This window comes from Rhea pennata, chromosome 8, assembly GCF_028389875.1.
Source record: "Rhea pennata isolate bPtePen1 chromosome 8, bPtePen1.pri, whole genome shotgun sequence".
In the NCBI taxonomy this organism is placed as follows: domain Eukaryota; kingdom Metazoa; phylum Chordata; class Aves; order Rheiformes; family Rheidae; genus Rhea; species Rhea pennata.
In genome coordinates, this window is record NC_084670.1 from 11,233,312 (window position 1) to 11,251,876 (window position 18,565).

The following is an 18,565-nucleotide window of genomic DNA, read 5'->3' on the forward strand; positions in this document are numbered from 1 at the left end:
AAAGTCACTACTGCCTTGTCCACTGGTAAATTTGTTAGAGTTGCAGTAAGACTGCATTGTTCTAGAGGTTTGCATTGGGACTGCCTGATGTTTCTGGGGTTAACCTGTTCTCGGGGTTTATGGCCTGATATGATAGGTAGGTACATACATTCCTCAGTTTATAGACCTCAGTTGTCATAACATCGACTGAGCCATGAAAGTTTAGTTTCTTTTCTATAAAATATTAAGCGTGTTACAATGCACATTTAATAGATAGACAACAATTGATATTACAGTAGATAAAATATTTGCATTAAGATGAATCCATTTTTAAAAACGTATGTATACATGTTATGTTGCTTTTTATATTTAAAAGAGAAACTTCATCTGGTATTGAAACCAGCCATTTCCTGGGTGAATCACCACGGGGCTATGGTCACTGACCAACACTATATAGTAGTGCAGATTACATTGTTTTAACATTTAAATGTTGTTAATCCTTTGTGGTTTTCTCCACATTACAGTTTGTAATCATGTTTTAACAGGTATAAGGAACATGACTTTACACTGAAATAGACAAGGAGTAAAAGTCAGTTGATAAACAAGTTTATCACTTTTGACTAAAGTAAGCCCTTTTGTTGTTGATATGTTCGTTATGGCCTTTAACACTAAATATTTAATAAAACTTTAATATTAAAATACAAATTTTGTACCTCAGTCAAAAATGCAAGGTCTGTTTCAGTTTAGTCTTAAATACAAACACAATGCGTGTGGGAAAACACTCAGGCTAAATGTCTCGGAGTAGATTTGCTCTGGAAAGGATATAAAGCTCCCTGAAGTGAATAAATGCATCTTTTGAGAGTTTTCATCCCACATCCCAAAGTTCAGAGATCATGCTTAAATTAATTTTTGTCTTTATGCCTGACTTATATGATCTGCGCTAGGCTTCCCATTCAATCAGTGAAAGCCTTAGGAATCAGTATCAGGTTGAAGAGACAGTTTGTAATACAGAGGAAGGTGATAAAAGTTTTGATACTCCCCCTATGCAATAGTCTATGTGCACATACATTGTTTTGTTAATAGAAGGTCTGATTTTATTGATGTTAATGGCAAAACTCCCATTCAGTTAAATGGCACATCAGTCATACTAATCTTGTTCAAAATCCAGAGCATCCCCTGCCTCTTTTTTGGCTACTGACTTTTAATTAATTATAGCTTGGTCATATTAACACATTCAAAAAAAATCCATTTCTCCTTGCAATGAGCCACTCGAACACCTTCCCATGAATTGTTTATGACCGTTGCACTAGATGTTTTCGGGGCACCTCCCGAGACACTCTCTGTACAATTATCTCGGTGTATTCAAATTCTCTTGCTGCTTGTAACAGTCGGGACAGCGTCTCCGTTGAGATAAGCCCGTGGAAGCTCCCTATCGAGCAAGTGCTCGGCGATCGCGGCCAAGGTGCCAAGTCATGCTGCCTTTGCACAGGGGGGCGGCCGGGCCCCCCGCGCCGCCGCGTGGCCTCGCGAGAGCGGGGCGCTATAAAGGCGGCGGCGCGGCGGGGGCTGCGGCAGTGCGGCGCTTCCTGCAGGACGAGGAGGAGGAGGAGGAGGAGGGAGCCCTGAGCCGCTCGCCCCTTTGTGTAAGCGCCGGCGGATGCCGCCTCGGGGGCCGGGGGCGAGGGGGCGCGCCTGCCGCGGGGCGGCCGCTGCGGTGGGGTGCAGTTTGCTGGGCTGTTCCGCGATTTTTTGTTTTCGTTCTCTTCCCCCTTCCCCCCGCCTCCCCCCCCCCCCCCCCCCGCGAAATCGCTCGCCTTTCGCTCTGCGCGGATGGGGTCGCGAAGGAGGCGCCCGGAGGGGGTGCGGGGCGACCTCTCGGTCTCTGGAGCCCCCCCGAGGAGGGCTCCGCCGGGGTCCGGCCTTCTCCCGCTGCTTTTTTTTTTTCCCTCCCGTTTTTGTGGGGGTGGGGAGCGGCAGAAGGGGAAGTTAACCCTTTCTTGGGCGCCTGCCTTTATCTGCTTTCTGCTCGCGGGGAGGGGCTGGCCGGGGCGCGCCCGCAGGGAGCGGCTCTGGCAGCAGCGCCCAGTGGCGCCGGCCGCCCGACCCGGCCCGGGGTCCCGAAAGCTTCGGGTTAAGTCTTGGCGGGACCCACGAGCATGTAGGCCTCTGATCTTGACGCTTAAGAAGGGTGTGTGTGGCTGAGCTGAAGGAGCCTGCCATTTGCAGGGGGCAGCAGTCGTTTGTCGCAGAGCGATTTAGTGACCTCTTGTGCCGGTGATGCTTGGGTCTCTTTTTCTGAGCTTTTTTTTCGGCTAAGTAAACTCAGTGGTCTGCATACCTGACTGTGGTATACTTGAACCGAGGAGATTTGTGACAGTATCATTCTTAATTCTGACCGCAGCTCAGTGACTTAACCACACTTTGGTGACAATCTGAAGGTAGTGAAGGGGAAGGCTTGATGGGAACCATAGTCTTTCCACTATGGTTCAGTTATCCTAAAGCTACGAATTTCCAGGAGTGCTGGACTAGTTACTATAATTGCAATTTGAAGATAATGGAGGCTATGTGCAGCTATAAGCACTGAAAGATATTCTGACCTGATTTAACTGTACTTGACTAGCAGTAATCTATATGCCTCTCTCCTAAAATGAAAGGAAATAAAATACTGAATCTGTGTTTTGTTACACTGTGGATTAGGAAATGCTGTGGTTAAACTCCAAGCAGAACATGTGAGAACACGTCCTAACCCTGCAGAGAAAAGTAGAAATGTTGGCAGGTTGCAGTGGGTGCTCCAAAGGAAGCAGATGGCTCTTTTGCAGTACAGGGCAGCTATGTCTCCTAAGCTGATGTTGTCCCCTTATGCAACATGGTGAGGTGTTTGGTACCTTATAGCTTAGAAAGGGAAAATATTAAAGAGCAAATCTGACAGGTTTTATTTGACATTGAATCCCTATAAAAACATTCCAGGGGACTTGCTGATGGGACAAATAGAGGAGGACTAGCATATTACTGAGCAAGCAGATGACCTTGAGCTTGACTAAGAGGGAAAGAAAGGAATTCAGTGATATAAAATGCAGAGTCATGCACTTCAGATTAAACAGCTATTGCTTATAAGATAAAACTCACTAGTTGGAGGTATCTCAAAGGAAATACTGTGCAGTGGCTGCCCCCCTCCTTAAAGAACTGTAGTTCTAGAATTGTATCTGCATTCATGGCCACATTAGATGTACAAAAGAGGTATTACTGTCATTCTGCTAGACCTTCAGTAAAATCCTGTGATCATGCTGTATAGTTCTGGCCACCTACATTCCTAAGACTTGCTCAGTGTGCTGCAGTTGAACTCCCTGGTTGAACAAATGGCTGAAGAGCTTGTTGCAAGAGGGAGTTAAAAGCGAAGGCTGAGAGATAGCTGATTTGCGTATCCTCACAGTATTAGTTACAGATAGTAGAGAACCTCTCAAAGATAAAATGGTGCTAGTAAAGGCTAAACTGGCCAGTTTGAACTTGAGCTGAAAACTGAAGCCTTATGACTTCTGGACTAGTTCTGTAGGAGGAATGTGGCTGCTGAAGGAGAATGAGCCAAGAAACGAGGTGCGCTCAAGCTGCTTAAAAACATACTGCCTTGCCAGCAAGAGATCCTCGAATCTCTGCTTTCCCTTGCAATATGAGACTCATTAACCTTTCAGAGGCTTGTCTCCCAGTCAACTAGATGTTTATAGCTCTGACTAGGTGAATGAACTTCAGAATGTTTCTGTGTGAGCTTAAGAAATATGGTTTGTAAGTGTTACCTCTCTGGAAGATTACACTTCAGAAGTAACTGGAATTCTAATGTGATAGATAAACAAATACTGCATTCTCAAACTGAGCAAAAGAAGCACCATACAAGAACTGGTACAGTGTGTGACAGTAACATTTAAGGCAGGCAGCCTGAAGTACAGTTTTGTCCCTATGCCTCCTCTTTAATAGACTTAAGCAAACCGGGAAAACATCTAAACCCTAGCCTTAGTAGTTTAAGACTTGGTACAGCTTTAATTGTTAACATAACATTTTATTCCCAAGTGTACTGTGAGTCTTCCACTTGCAAACAAAACAAGATTTAACTACACTTCAGCCTTTTAAATAACTAATTGCTGTTTAGGAAGGTTTATAGGGATGTTAATGTATATGCCATACATCTAAAAAAAAAATGCAGTGTTCAACTGCAGCACACTGAGCAAGTCTTACGAATTTACTGAAGGAAGAAGGATTTTACTGAAGGTCTAGCAGAATGACATTAATACCTCTTCTGTACATCTAATGTAGCCATGAATGCAGATACAATTCTAGAACTACAGTTCTTTAAGGAGGGGGGCAGCCACTGCACAGTATTTCCTTTGAGATAGATACCTCCAACTAGTGAGGTATTAATAGTTCAACTGCCTATATGCATAGGCAGTTTAACAACTGTTCTTTTGTTCCAGAATCAACAGGAAAATAAAATTCAAGGTCTTAACTTCCCTTGTGAACTTGAAGGGTCTCCTCACTTAAATCAGAAGATTTAGACTTTCTAACTTGCTCACGAAGTGAAACTGGAAGTTTATTGAATGCTCTAGAACTGAAGTTCTCAGACTGAGCTGTTACCTGGTCAAAGGCAACAATTACTGTTACTTGCTTAGTCTTGTGGTTCATAAATCTTGTACAGTTAGCGATCTAGCTAGTAGTTTGGTCTGGATTGTATTTATCTGAAGGTGACTGTACTCCTTTGTAGGATTAAAAACATGTTGTTGTTACTGGACTACCCAGATGGCAAACTCAAATCTAATTTTGCTCTTAAGTTTTGCATTGCAAGACCAACTGCTGATACATTGTCTGATATTCGTTCTAAATTGATAAGATGCTTTGAATATTTGCCTTAGGTACAAACATACTGATGTCTTAACTGTGCCATTACTAACTCTTCTAGACCAAATCAAGATGTCTTCAGGAAAGGCATTCATTGGAAAACCAGCCCCTGACTTTACTGCCACGGCTGTAATGCCAGATGGACAATTTAAAGACATCAAACTCTCTGACTATAAAGGTAAGATTATCTGTTTCTCTGACTATACAAGCACAGTATCCACGCTTGAAGGAGGGGAGGACATCTAAGTAATAAATTTTTGATTTGATTTCAAAGTAATAGTGACCACTGGTAGCAGCCTGAGGGATGTAACTTGTGCAGTGATTCTGTAGAGTGATGGCTGAAGAAGACTTAAAGCTGTGGAGAAGCTGTGACAGCATGGCCAAATGTCTGAACTGTAATTCCTGCTGAACTGTAATTCCTGCTAATCGACAAAATTTCCCTAAACTAGTGCTGGATCAGGCTTATTTGACTTGTTTTATCATGCTACAAAAAGGATGCAACATCTCCAGAGAATTGTGTGGAACAGCAATATCTTGTTTCTTGTGAGTTTTCTGGCAATGGGAAGTAGGCTTTTTCAGTTAACCAGTGAAGTTTCTTTCTCTGGAGTACTATAAAAATGCCTTAAAAAAAAACAAAAAAAACAAACAAAAAAAACACCTCTCTTTAAATCCAAGTGAAAGGCTTAAGTAATCAAGTACTGATGCAGATTAACTTGGAAGGAGGCATCTCTAGTTAGAAGCTCTGTACCCTCAGGCTCTCTAAAGGCAGTTGTCAGGTGTAGACTAGTCAGCTAAACAACAGAGAAGTTTTCTGGCCTCTGTTCTTTCAGGCATGTGATATCCTGCATTCCGTAAGTAAAATTGTAGAGTCTTCTGGTGTAACTACTGAGATATGCTCTGAACCAGCCTGGAGGGTTAGACTCAAGAGACAGATGTTTCTCTGTCAAATTCGAGCATCCAGTTCAGCAGATACAATACAAAACCCCTACCCAAGTGGTCTGTTAGCTGTAGGATGACCTTGGATCATGTTGCAAGTGGTATTTAGCTGAAAGGAAAAACCCCTGTGCCCTTTATAGGGGTTGCTACCTATAAAGCAAGCCTCAAACCTGCACCTGCAGTATGCCATTTAATCTTTAAAGGTACTTTTATATCTAGCTGGTTCTCCTCTGTGGATATCTGAATGTTGAATATGACAACTATTAAAAGCCAAGGTAAAAAAGACTAACTGGTGACACTGCTCCTCATAGGAAAGTATGTTGTGTTCTTCTTCTACCCTCTGGACTTCACTTTTGTCTGCCCAACTGAAATCATTGCATACAGTGACAGAGCTGATGAATTCAAGAAAATTAACTGTGAAGTAATTGGAGCTTCTGTTGACTCTCACTTTTGCCACCTTGCCTGGTAAGAATCTGTTTCTAACCCAATACAATGTTCTGACAGGCTCAGTTATTACTAGAGCTGAATCTTGAGCATATTAGAACTCTGATTACTGAAATACCAAATAAAGCCACTAAGGAAGTATTGGTAATGCACGTACTTTCCAACAGAACTGAGAATACTGATCAGTTCTGATGCTGCCTCATGGCAGACCAATTGCAATACTGGAGAAAGGATCAGTGTCTGTTATAATACCTTGCACTTTACCCTGAACTGTCTCTTTTATAATACTGACTTTTCTGTTTCAGGATCAACACTCCCAAAAAGCAAGGTGGTTTGGGTACTATGAAAATTCCATTGGTTTCTGACACCAAGCGTGCCATTGCCAAAGAATATGGTGTACTTAAAGAGGATGAAGGTATTGCATACAGGTAATATGCAATGAGGTAAACTTGAAGTATTGTCATATATGTTGCAATACATGGAACACATCAAATGCACACAACTTGCATATACTTGAAAGTCTTCAGCAAGCCAAAACTATCGGCTGTTCTAGGTATAAACTAGTCTAAGCTATGAGATACCAAAACTGAAGTCTAAATACTAAAGCGAATTATTTAGCATCTCTTGTAGGTAAGTTAGACAGTAAATGCATACTGCCTTGCTTTGATCATAGTATTACATAGAACCACTGCTTACCTATCTAGTAAGCACAGGAGTGTCATGTACACAGGTGAGCTGCTGTAAATATAATGCAAGACTACGGCAGTAATCACTTTTTTTCATGATTTTAAGTCCACTGATTAAAGTACAGAGATTAAAAACCTGAGCCTTATCTTGTGTTCAGCTATCCAGAAGTTGCTAAGGAAGCTGAACTTCTAACTTAATGTTGACTGGAGGACACTGGCCAGTCAGCTGCCATTTTTTTTTCCTCTTTAACTGTGTAGCTGCTCCTCTAATGGAAGAATGCTTCTCCTTCAATTCACTTTCCTTTGTTTTTTTTCTTCCCTTCTTGTTCTGCCAGTGTCTTCCTTAAATAGGAAGTACTATTTTTTCTGCTTAAATGTTGTGACTTACCTCCTGCCCCACTCAGGGCTCCTGTTCAATACCAAGCTCAAAGCTGTTACTGTTTCAATGCCTCACATACACAGAAGGTATTATAGGGGGGAGGAGAGTGGAAGAGGAAGTGTCAGTAGTACTAGATCACAGAACATCTTGTCATGATAGGATATTAAACTTGAATATTGAAATACTTCAGGCTAACCTGAAGTTTTAACTTTTTTTTTTTTAAGAGGTCTTTTCATAATTGATGAGAAGGGGATCTTAAGGCAGATAACAATCAACGATCTTCCTGTTGGCCGTTCTGTTGATGAAACACTCAGACTTGTGCAGGCTTTTCAGTTTACTGATAAACATGGAGAAGGTAAGATTTATTTTTTTCTAAATCTTAATGTTTTTTTAGAGAACGATTTCAACTAGAGAAGTTAAATAGAGGCTTGATTTGAAAGATATTCAGTACATATAAATTTGTGTGTGGCAAGTAAGCGTGCCTCTTAACGCTTGTAGAGTTGCCTGAGGGGCATCATTATATTTATTATGTTCCAGTTAATAGCCCATTGAGTGCTGAGCCCATGTAGAAATATCATTTAAACTGATTCAGTGCTGGACACCTTGTTAAGCACATAGGGATTGTATGTTTTCCTCTATGAGGGACAGAACACTTGAGATGCAACTGGTAAAGAATATATGCTATAATTTTGCCTGCAAGGACAATTTAGGCTCCATGCAGAATTGGTAGGTTGAGGCCATCAGTACTTACAGTGTATTTTGCTAAGCAGCCTTATGGTTGGACAAAGCACTGCAGTAGTGCCCAGAAAGCTTGCTAGTCTTCCTCTGTGGTCATATGTAGTGATACTGAACAAAGGGGGAAAATGGATGGGAGCACAGAGGTCAAGAGCAATATTAAGGTGCCTGAGGTTAGTAGCTTTTCTTCAGGAAATTCTAGCAAAGAACTGCAGAAAAAAGCTTTCCAACAAGTTACGCGAACTAGCTTAATGGCAGTATGGTAATTCTGACCCGTATTTGACAGGTGTTGCTACTGGTTGTGCTTAACTTGCTTCAGAGCTGATAAATCAGTTTTAGTAAAAACAACCTGCTATTGTTTTTGCTGTAGCCTGAAGAGAGTTAATGTCTCTGAACTTCTGTGCTATCCTGCAGCTCAGTTAAAGAAACATCCCTAATATGATAGGGTTGTCATTTCTTAAATGAAGCCTCCTGAGGTAGGCTCTATGCCCTCAGGTAGTCAAATCTGTTAGACCTTTTCCTCCAAAACTAGGATTGTAGTCTAATCTAAACCAGGCTAGAGTGTAGCAACACTCAGAAGCAGAGACTAACATAGCTAAAAATCTATACTTGTATGGAGCAAGCATTGAGTCTTGGCTGTGTGCAAAAAAGGCTACTTGAGGGTCACTGGAATTTCAAGACCACAAGTTATTTTTTTTTTCTGCTGAATAATCAGTCTGGCACTACATAGAACAATTTTGTTACAACTTTGGTCCTTTGATAGCCATACAGTGGAACTATGAGCAATTCAATTTGTTTCCCCGTTCCCTGCTCCTAACCCATCCAATTCTAACAGTTAAAGCCTTTCTTGGACGTATGCTGCTGGAGTTCATGTTTCCTTGTTGGGCTTCTAACCTCCCGCCCCCCTTTTTTTTGGGGGGGGGGAGGGAGGGAGAGGGAGGAGTGCAGTGCAAATGGCAGCAGACTTGCATGGTTGCTTGGATTGCTTTGGTTCCTTGAATTGCTACTGCCAAGCACATAAAATGAGGAAAAACAAAACTGAATGTATTGCAACATTGAATAATGTACCTTGTATAACTTAAACTATATACAATTCTTGAGTTGCTTGTTGGCTTTAATGATGTCTAGAACATGTTCTGTAGGAATGGCTAGTAAAACTTAAACATTTTATCATTTCAGTGTGCCCAGCTGGCTGGAAGCCTGGCAGTGATACAATCAAGCCTGATGTTCAGAAAAGTAAAGAGTATTTCTCCAAGCAGAAGTAAACTTCAGTCTAAGTGGAAACTAGTATGCCTTACATAAAGAGCAAGCATCAGTTATTGAACTTTGACTAAATTGTTGCATCTAAGTCAGGGGATCATGCTATAGGTATAAACTGTAACTTTTTTACTTGGAGAGTTTGTCCAGTTGACAATACCTTCATAAAAAGATTCTAATGATCATTATCTGTACATCATGCCGCGTTGACTTTAGTGACAATACAGTGTGTGTGTGGATAGTCATATGTTGCATATAGAGCAGTAGTATCCTTTTGTAACTCCATTAAACTTGTGAAAAGAGCATATTGTCTACTGTTCTTAACTATGGTCATTGAGAAGGCTGAAGGAGCAATGCAGGCTGTACCTTTGTTCGGATGGTCAATGATCGTTCAGTAAACATAAATCTACAGAATTTAACCTCCCTAGAGGATAGCAACAGTATTGCTTCAGAATACGCAGGTTGTGGCATTGTCACTTGATTCAGTAAAGCAACTTCTAGACTAGTGATCTTGGCTAGCACTTAAAAGCTCATGTCTACAGTTCCATTGAGCTGTAGACAACTAGATCCACAATGCTCTACTGATCTGTTAATGGAGATATTAATAGCTTTCATGTTGCTGTACTAAAGTGCTTATTAGAAGCAAAGATGGCTATTTTCAGACCATGCTTAAAATTTAACTTTGGTTGCTTGGACTGCATTCAAAAAACAAAGCCTAAGTCTTGAAGAGTTTGGGAAGAAAATGGCTTGGTGATATTAGTCTGTCAGATTTAAGCAATACTTCACTGCCCAGCGCCTGGAGCACAAATACAGTTGGACAAGGGCCACATATCTTCAACCTCAGTGAAAACTTAATTTCTGCATCTAGCTTGGTCAAAATTATGATTGCATATGCTAAACTTCTAGGAATGGTAACATCCAATTTGAGGACTGTTTGCACTGGTATGGAAGATTGGACTCTTGAAAAGTGAACTTCCTCGGATCTGCAACACATTCATCCCTAGTCTTTCCCACCCCATATAGTGGAAGTCTTGGGAGGAGTGAGAGTATGCTAGCTAATCATATGATCACAAACTAATTGTAATAGATAGAACTCAATCTCCTTTTGATCTTATGATATGCATGTAGTCTTTTGGAGCACAAAGAGGAGAGACAAGGCTTAGCATATCCAAGTGCCAAAATGCATACTGCTTGTGCTGTCAGTATTAATTCAAAGCACATGGTTAAGGCCTTAAGTTAAACTGAAGCTGAATTGCTGTGCAGTTTCATGGTTACAGTGCCATATAATAAATAAAATCCTGAACTCAACACTGGAGACCTAAGAAGGGAGCTATTGTCTACTGCTAGAAAGGAAAGGTAGAGCCTCATGATCTCTATGTACTTCTAAAGATTAAACTCAAAGGCCAAAACTTTGCCTCTGAGTTCTGTTCCTCAATTAGTGAACGAGTTTTTTAACCATACTTAAACTGAAAAATAACAAACAACCAGAGCCACTCAGAAATGAATATGAAAAACATGACTGGAGTAGAAAACTTGTTACTGTCCTGCATATTTGGGGTAGAGACCCAGGTTTCTTCCACTTTTATTGCTAAATAATCAGTACTTAAAATAGTAAATCAGTTGTATCTTAACTGCACCAAATGTTCCTGGATGTATGTGAAACTCATGCAAATGATTTAATATTCTACAATGAGTTAAAAGTAGCAAGAACAGGGTCTGAGCAATCTCTGAACCTTATCAAACGCTTGTGTGGAGCAAGATTAGCGAACCAATGCTAAAGCAGTATTGTTTAGCAGGAAACTTAACCTTTTTCTGGTACTAAAAGTGCTCTGTTCTAGCAAATCAACATGGAATAGTGCCTGCTAGCTTAATGTAGAACTTATATTTGAGTGATGAGTTGTCTTCAGTTATACCACCTTTGAATTAGTCATAAAACTGACTATAGAAGTATAGTACTGGCTTGTATAGTCCAGTGCATCAGTCCTGTGAAAATAGGCATCTTTCACCCAGGTGGTGCTACTAAAGTGGTTAGTGCTCTTACCTGGTGGCCAACTTGGATTGGCTGTGACTTGGCCACTACCCTGTATGATGCTGTATGAAGTCCTGTCAGATACCTGTTTTATGCCCCAATTAAGGGGTATGCTAAATATATAATGCTTAATACAGTGAAAGGAAACAGACCTGCGAGTTGCTGGTGTGTTCACCCTGTCTTCATAGGGGACAAAAGGATTCTCTGCTGTCCTGCCCTCGGTGCTCCCTCCTGGGAGGGAGAGGGTGTCTTTGCCTCCCCCCGTCGCAGGCCCTCGGAGGAAGAGGAGGGTGTGAGGGCCGGCCGAGCCCTGACGCCAGCCCCAGGGGCTCGCCCCTTCCTCGGGCCGCAGGACTCGCGTCACTCCCCACCCCTCACAGCGAAGCGCGCGCTGCGCGAGCCCGCGCTTTCCTAACGGCCGGCGCGCGCGGCGGCAGGGGATTGGCTGCCGGCGGGGCGCGCGGCGGCGCCCCGCCCCTGAGCGGCTGAGCTGCGCCTGTGCTGGCGCTGCGCGTGTGGAGCCGGGCGTTAGGCGTCGGTAACGAAAACCGTTGGACTGTGCCCAAGTACGTGACTCCTTCTCTTCCTGCTGCTGGGGAAAAGTATAGGCTGAATTACCGTGGTAGAAGATTTAGGATGTCAGGGGCTATCTCATAAAATAAAGAGATGCTGTCTTAATTTATTTAACTCACTCCTCTGGAGTGAAAATCCTAGTGTTACTTTTGCCCTTACTGCTAGAAGATTTTTTTTTTGTATTTTCACTTCTACTTTTTAAAGAGCATCTTTTAATAATACCTTATGTATACCATGTATAAGTACCAGTGTATTTATAAATAGCTCCCAGCTTTTAAATGGCCCAATAATAATGGTTGCTTTCATGTGTTATTTTTCCTGTTTTGAAAAGTAAGTTGTTAGCTGTGATAGCTACTTAAATAGCTATTAATTTAAAAAATACATGATTAAGGAAAATACTTCAGTTATAATTTAGTACTGTTCATTTGTAGTCAGTGTCCCAGCTAGCTACAAACATTATGTATTTAAAAATCATAGTAAGTCACTGATGAATAATGATGATGCAGAAGTTCAAAACAGCCAAAAAACAAAAATACTTGTGAGGTAGGAGCTATATGATATGTTTGTACTGTAAGGATCGCTGTGGGAATGGATGCAATTAAGTCATTCTTTTCATTAATTCTTTAGTAATGTGAGGCATTTGTGGGAATGTTTACCACACTGTCATTCTGTCTCTGAATGTGTAAGACATAAAATTGTTAGTGAGACCTGAAAGTCTCCCAAGTCAAGCAGAGTCAGTTTTTCTTTGCTTAAGCTCAGCATTGCTTCAGATGTGGCTTGAATTTCCATTGTTTGAGGCTCTCATCCCTCCTCCTAGTATCGTGATGCCTTAGTTTTTCATATACCAAGATGCATATCGTATTTACATTATGGTTATGAACTGTCTTTTTTCTTCATGATTGATTGGTGTCATATTTTTCAGTGAGGTAAAAACACATGACTGGTTCTTAGTTTTGGTGACAAGAATGATTGCTGTTGCAGTATCATGTCTTGGTGGGATTTTTTCCATGAAGATGCACAGAAAATGCTATTTAGAAGGAAAGTTATTCTGAATCTTCTTATGTGTAATTGACTGCACATCTAATTCATGTGCTTCTTATAGAAATGTATAGAGGTGCATATTACAGAGAACCTTCTCTTCATTACTTCAAGTTCTTTAAAATATCTCAGCCTAGTCAGATTAAGGGAAGCCAAAATACATGATGTTACTGCCTCTTTATTGCTTTCTCTTTATTGTAAGCTGATTGCTGTGATTACTGAATTTCTGTGCGTGTCTGGCTACTTGCTACTTTGCAAAAGAACATATTTTGCAAGTGTATGAAGTTCCACTCTTAAGAGATTCTCTGAATATTTGGATCAGTTTAGATACCAGCATTTATCTTTTACAGACTTTATAAATGTTGTATGTTGTATTCCCCTCAAAAGCAGAATACCAAAGGAAAAAAATGTACTTGCAATCATCTGCTGACAACATGATAATGAAATTGGCTATTCTTTAGTAGAGTCATATTCATGTTTTTGAGAGCTGGGCTACACCAGTTTATTACTCTGGTGTAAGCATCTATTGTAGATATATCACTATAGATAGGATTTCTGTTTTGTGAGAACTGTTAAAACTCTATGTAATTAAACAATGTTTCCAATTGTGTGTAGCAGTCTAATTACCAAGAGCAAACTCTGTCAATGTAATAGGTTTCAAACATTGAGATGAGAAATCTCAAAACACCTGTAGTGAAATAGCACTGGCATGACCTCTCTGGAGGTATGATCTTGTCCTCTTAAAATATACAGCAAAGTTCTGATCACTGCAATTTTGCAAATATGGCTTTAGGTACTGATTTGTCTGATCTTACTGAAGACTCAGTGAAAGAGGAAGGAAATCAATCTTCTGCATGTTGTGTTCTTTATACATCGTCAAAAATTAAAAGTGGAATTTTTTTTGAATTATCTGCGATTAAGCCTTGGGAGAGAATAGAGCTTGTGCAAAAACATCAAGAGCTGTTATATGGTATGTGTAAAACAAAATGGTGCATCATACTTAAATTTTATGTTTTATATTTATTGTGATGTATATATATAATGTGATTTTCAATACTTGACATACAGATAGTAACCTTTACGAGATTTTGTACATCTATTGTATGTGTACATTATTTCAAAATTAATAATTGGCTATTTATTTTTAGACACAATATAATTTTTTAGCAATGTTTTTAGGATCAAGCCTACTGTTGTATCAGAAGTCTGCTCTTTTTTGTATAATATTTACTCTTCAGTATCAAGGGATATTTGGAGAAACAGGAAAAAATTTGTAAGTCAGTGTTACTTTTGGTTGTGATGTGCAGCATATGATTATGAATTTTCAGTGCAAACACCACTGTAGATAATTAATTTAACTGCAGAATGAGAAGACTGAAAGGCTGAGGTTCAGACTTAAGAGTTAGAGGCTTTTTTGGTAGTAAATTTCCATCTCTTTTTTTGCAAATCTTATCTTTGTAGTGATGTTGAGGCTTTACTGTGAAAATGCTGCAGCTGCTTTTTCATGGAGAAAAAGAGAGAAAAGCAGATCTCTTGTGGGGCAAGGCCAGTGTGGTGGGAGCAGGGCAACATGTCCAAAGCGTGTAACGGAAATAAAATACAGCACCAGGAAATTTGCTGTTAATATTCAGCTACACATACAGAGGGTAACAAGAGTGCCAAGGAATTCCATCAGCTTTAACTTTTACAGAGCAAAGCAGCTCATAGGGTGTTTTTTTCTGGCCTATGCAACACCTCCCATCAAGTAGCAGTATTCTGGCATTTTTAAAAATTAAATTTAACATTTTGTTATAAAAAGATTCCTGCTGTATTTGAAAAATACACTAAAAATATTAAAATTTAAAAGTGCTATTTTCTCAACTAGTGCTCCAACCTTTTTAATACATCTTTAGGATGAGTAGTTCATCTGATAAATTGCCCCAAAAATCAATGAAGTTCAAAGAACAAAACCAAATATTTTATATCTCACAAGAATTGCAAAATGATGCACTTTGGATAGGATAATATCCTTATGGAAGCCCCATTACTCTACTTTTCAGAAATATTATACATCAAAACAACAATCATGTAGAGATTTTGTTAAAGTACTTGGATTTTATCATATTAATAGTTTGAAATATTTATATATTATTTATATGAAATTTTAAGAGAGTCTGATGTTCAATATTAAATGACAGTCTGCATAAATACATATTCTGACATATTTTGCTACTCAGATAAAGTATAGAGGACTTGCACAAAACAGATTGCTGGATTCTACTTTGCAAAGGCAGAAAGAAGGGAACTGCGCAGGAGGGGTGTTAAGCCATAGGCTAGTTATACGACTCTGGCCAGTATATACTGGCAGAAATGCAATAAATTTGGACATCCATTAAGGAAGTGTGTTAAAGTTGTTACTCTCTTTTTATTACAAATTAATGGTATATATAAAAATAGCATTTAACTAGGAAATGACAGAAATAACTAGTATCTTTTTGATCATGAATATATTAGCTTCTATTTTTAGTACTAGCAATTTACAAAGACAAAAACATGATTTTGCCTTTGGAGTAGAGTCAGAACTGATTTTACTTCAGCTCTCCTCATGTATGTATTTATCTTGGGTCCTAGTCATTGTCTTCACCTCTAACACAGGTATAACTTAAGCACCTCACAGAATCTAGAAGTATAATATTACAGACTCTACTAACTTTTACTAGCACTGATGGTGCTGTACCTAGCACAATACAAAAGCTTACAAAATTCAACTTCGAATACATATCGGAATTTCTGCTAACAACTTCTGAGAATATGAGCAAATAGGATCTGAAGAGAAATGTATTGATAAATATTGACGAGTATGTTCATAGTCTGCGTAATCATGTAGTGAAATCTGTGTGGAATCAAGATTTCACAGGCCAAAGCCTGTGCAAATCGAACAACTATCATCAACTAATCTGTAATGCACACCTTTATATGGCTATGACAGAACAGGTTGTCATCATGCTGTGAAGTGTCAGCAGTGTTCCTGCATGAGCAGTGTGCTTTTGGTAAGCTCTTCTCACCACACCTACTGATGATAGGTTTGGACTTCAATGTGAAACTTGGCTCTTTTACCTGAAACTTAAATCATTGTGTGTGTTACAGATCGTGTGTCTGAGTTTATAATGTTCCTGTGCAAGATACTATTTGACCTTGTATGTGTATTTTCATATGTGTGTGTGTATGTACACACACACATATATATGTGTGTGTGTGTGTATGGAGACTTTCAGGTTATGTTTACACTGCCCTCAGGAACTGTGAGCCCAGTAAGTTAATGTTTCATGTACTATAGCAAAATATTTTTGAAGCATCTGCGCTGACAAATGAGATTAGAATCACAGAATGGGTAAGGTTGGAAAGGACCTCTGGAGATCATCTAGTTCAACCTCCCTGCTCAAGCAGGGCCACTTAGGTGTCCTTTGTCAAAAAAGAAAAGTCTTTAATCTACATTTAGTAAAAGTTAATGTAATTTAAAGTTTAGCATTTAATCAAATACACTTTTCACAAACACAAGGTAAATTTATTTTTATTTCTGTACAGTTTGATTTTTCAGAAGACTGTTAAAAAGGATTGAAGCAACAGTGAATGATTAGGAAAACTAATCAGAACAACTACTTGAAAAAAAAAAGTTGTGGTATGAAATTAGAATTTAAAATGTAGCTAATTCCTCAACAAGGAATAAAAGTATTTCTGCATTCAGAGAAAAAATAATTCTGCATGAATGTAAGATTCTGCAAATGATTTTTCAACCTAGGAAATTTCTCTCTTTCTTCCCTTCAAATTAACTACAAGTATCCTCCCATCTTAGACATTTATTTTTTAAGTATTATTCTAAAGACAGAGAATGGAAACAAAACGAGGCACCCTGGAGTAGAGATACATGATTTCCAGAACTTTTTCAAAATTTACCAAAAGTGTTTTGGAAAAACTGAATATCTGCATTTACTACAAACGAAATTGTTTGCTCACTAAATTATGTACAAAAAACTAAATTCTCATAAAATGATAAAGGTGCTGTGGAGCTGGTATGAAGGAGTGGTAATTGTGTAATATAGTGGGTTTTTTTGGTGAAGTAGCAACATCAAATACACTTACATAAACACGTTTTGAAGGATTATGATGCATAACTGGTGTTTTAAACATTCCACTATGTATCTTATTGCTCATTCTATTACAATTTTCACTTTTTATTAAGTTTTCCATCATATTTTCAATAATTAGGTCAGTTATTGAAAAGAATGCCACACCTATTTTTTTCTCAGAAGTTCTGTTTTTTTCCCAAGTGCTGTTTTTCTGTAGCAAAGTAAAAAGAAAAATTCATTTTTATTCCCTGGATCTTATTGCTTCCTGACATGTTATGAAAACATCTGCTTTACTCCAAAACTCTTCTCAGCTCATGAAACCTAGAAGGGAAGAGCTCTGTTAGCTTTCTGAAGCAAACACAATTCATGAATGGTATGACAGGAAGCCAACTTAACAAATAACAACAAAGAAAGAAGTAATTTGTCCGTTTTGATAGATGAACTTGTTAAAGGGTTGCAAAGTTGCCTCTGGTTCTCCACTGCAGTAGATGGATGACAATACCCACTTGCCTTTAAAGGAAGTTTGAAACTGTTGCTTCTGAAATCAGTATTCTAAGCAAGCTTTTTAAAATACACTCATTGCTCATAACCACAGTAGAACTGTTTAATAGCTATCTCTTCTTTTTAGTAATATGGAAATCTACTCAGATTTTTAGTCAAATTCAAGTCATTAGTGAAAATGCACAATTTAGACCATGTTAAATAGTAGGCACTAATAATTTTGGTCACATATAAACTAAAGAACATTTATATGATAGTGATTGTTATGCTTCTGACCCAGGGGATGGCAATTTAACGCGTTTAAAGCGTGCATGTCTCACAGGGTTGCATATTTTCATCTGACACGTACTAGTACTGACTTATGGAGCAAGCCATCTTTAGTTTCCACAGTTTACTGGAAGACAAGACTGTTACAAACCATGCTTTTTCCAGGAGAAGGAAATAAAGCGACATTAGGAAATACCTTTGTCAAACTCCCTATCTCAATCAAAAATTAGTTCTTGCAACTCTGAGATCAAAGATAAGAGTAGCTGATTTAACTGGTAGAAAAATCAGGCCCTCAACTGTCTTTCTCTTTTTGAACTTTAATCCTGATAGGTGCTTGCCACCAGATTAGATAGTGCTTTGCATTTAATCAGTACTTTCTATCTTTCTTAAATTTAATTCTTTCTTTTAAGGTTAATGGTGAAGTCAAAAAAAAGGGAAGTTTCGCTGAAAAATATGAGTGATAAATTTTGTGTGCATGCAAAGACTATGATACGTTAATTCCCTATATTTTGTTAGCTTGCAATATACCAGGTGTCTTGTTTAAAGTGAGTTCAAATTCAAGCAGCTCTTTAATTTTTTACTCTTCTGCTCTTGAATACTCACCCTACTGGTTATATTAAGGACAAATACATTAATGTTTAAAAATTAGGATTTATGGAAAACACACCTGTCAGAAAATATGAAATGTGATACTTGAACTAGCAAATCCATTCAAGTATTTGGAATTGCTTGTAATTTGAAACTGCCTAAAATA

General features: G+C 39.0%; 1 protein-coding gene across 2 annotated transcripts; it reads left to right on the forward strand.

The window, feature by feature from the left end:
• The first annotated feature begins 1,469 nt into the window (after window positions 1-1,469).
• PRDX1 (peroxiredoxin 1) lies at window positions 1,470-9,602 on the forward strand. Of its 2 annotated transcripts, none has more exons than XM_062581690.1 (6): window positions 1,470-1,622; window positions 4,875-5,038; window positions 6,108-6,261; window positions 6,546-6,668; window positions 7,530-7,660; window positions 9,220-9,602. In XM_062581690.1, exons 2-6 carry the CDS (start codon window positions 4,933-4,935, stop codon window positions 9,303-9,305), a joined length of 600 nt encoding a protein of 199 aa, XP_062437674.1. In that variant the 5' UTR covers window positions 1,470-1,622; window positions 4,875-4,932; the 3' UTR covers window positions 9,306-9,602. The 2 variants fall into 2 exon arrangements, with proteins under 2 accessions (XP_062437674.1, XP_062437673.1); XM_062581689.1 differs by having other exon boundaries at window positions 1,472-1,622; window positions 4,922-5,038.
• The last annotated feature ends 8,963 nt before the right edge of the window (window positions 9,603-18,565 follow it).

Bases quoted from the DNA above. Each gene is read 5' to 3' on its own strand.
- PRDX1 (XM_062581690.1), top strand. From the start codon at position 4,933: ATGTCTTCAGGAAAGGCATTCATTGGAAAACCAGCCCCTGACTTTACT. The intron at 6,262-6,545 runs GTAAGAATCTGT...TTTCTGTTTCAG, and splicing joins CACTTTTGCCACCTTGCCTG to GATCAACACTCCCAAAAAGC. The intron at 7,661-9,219 runs GTAAGATTTATT...TTATCATTTCAG, and splicing joins TACTGATAAACATGGAGAAG to TGTGCCCAGCTGGCTGGAAG.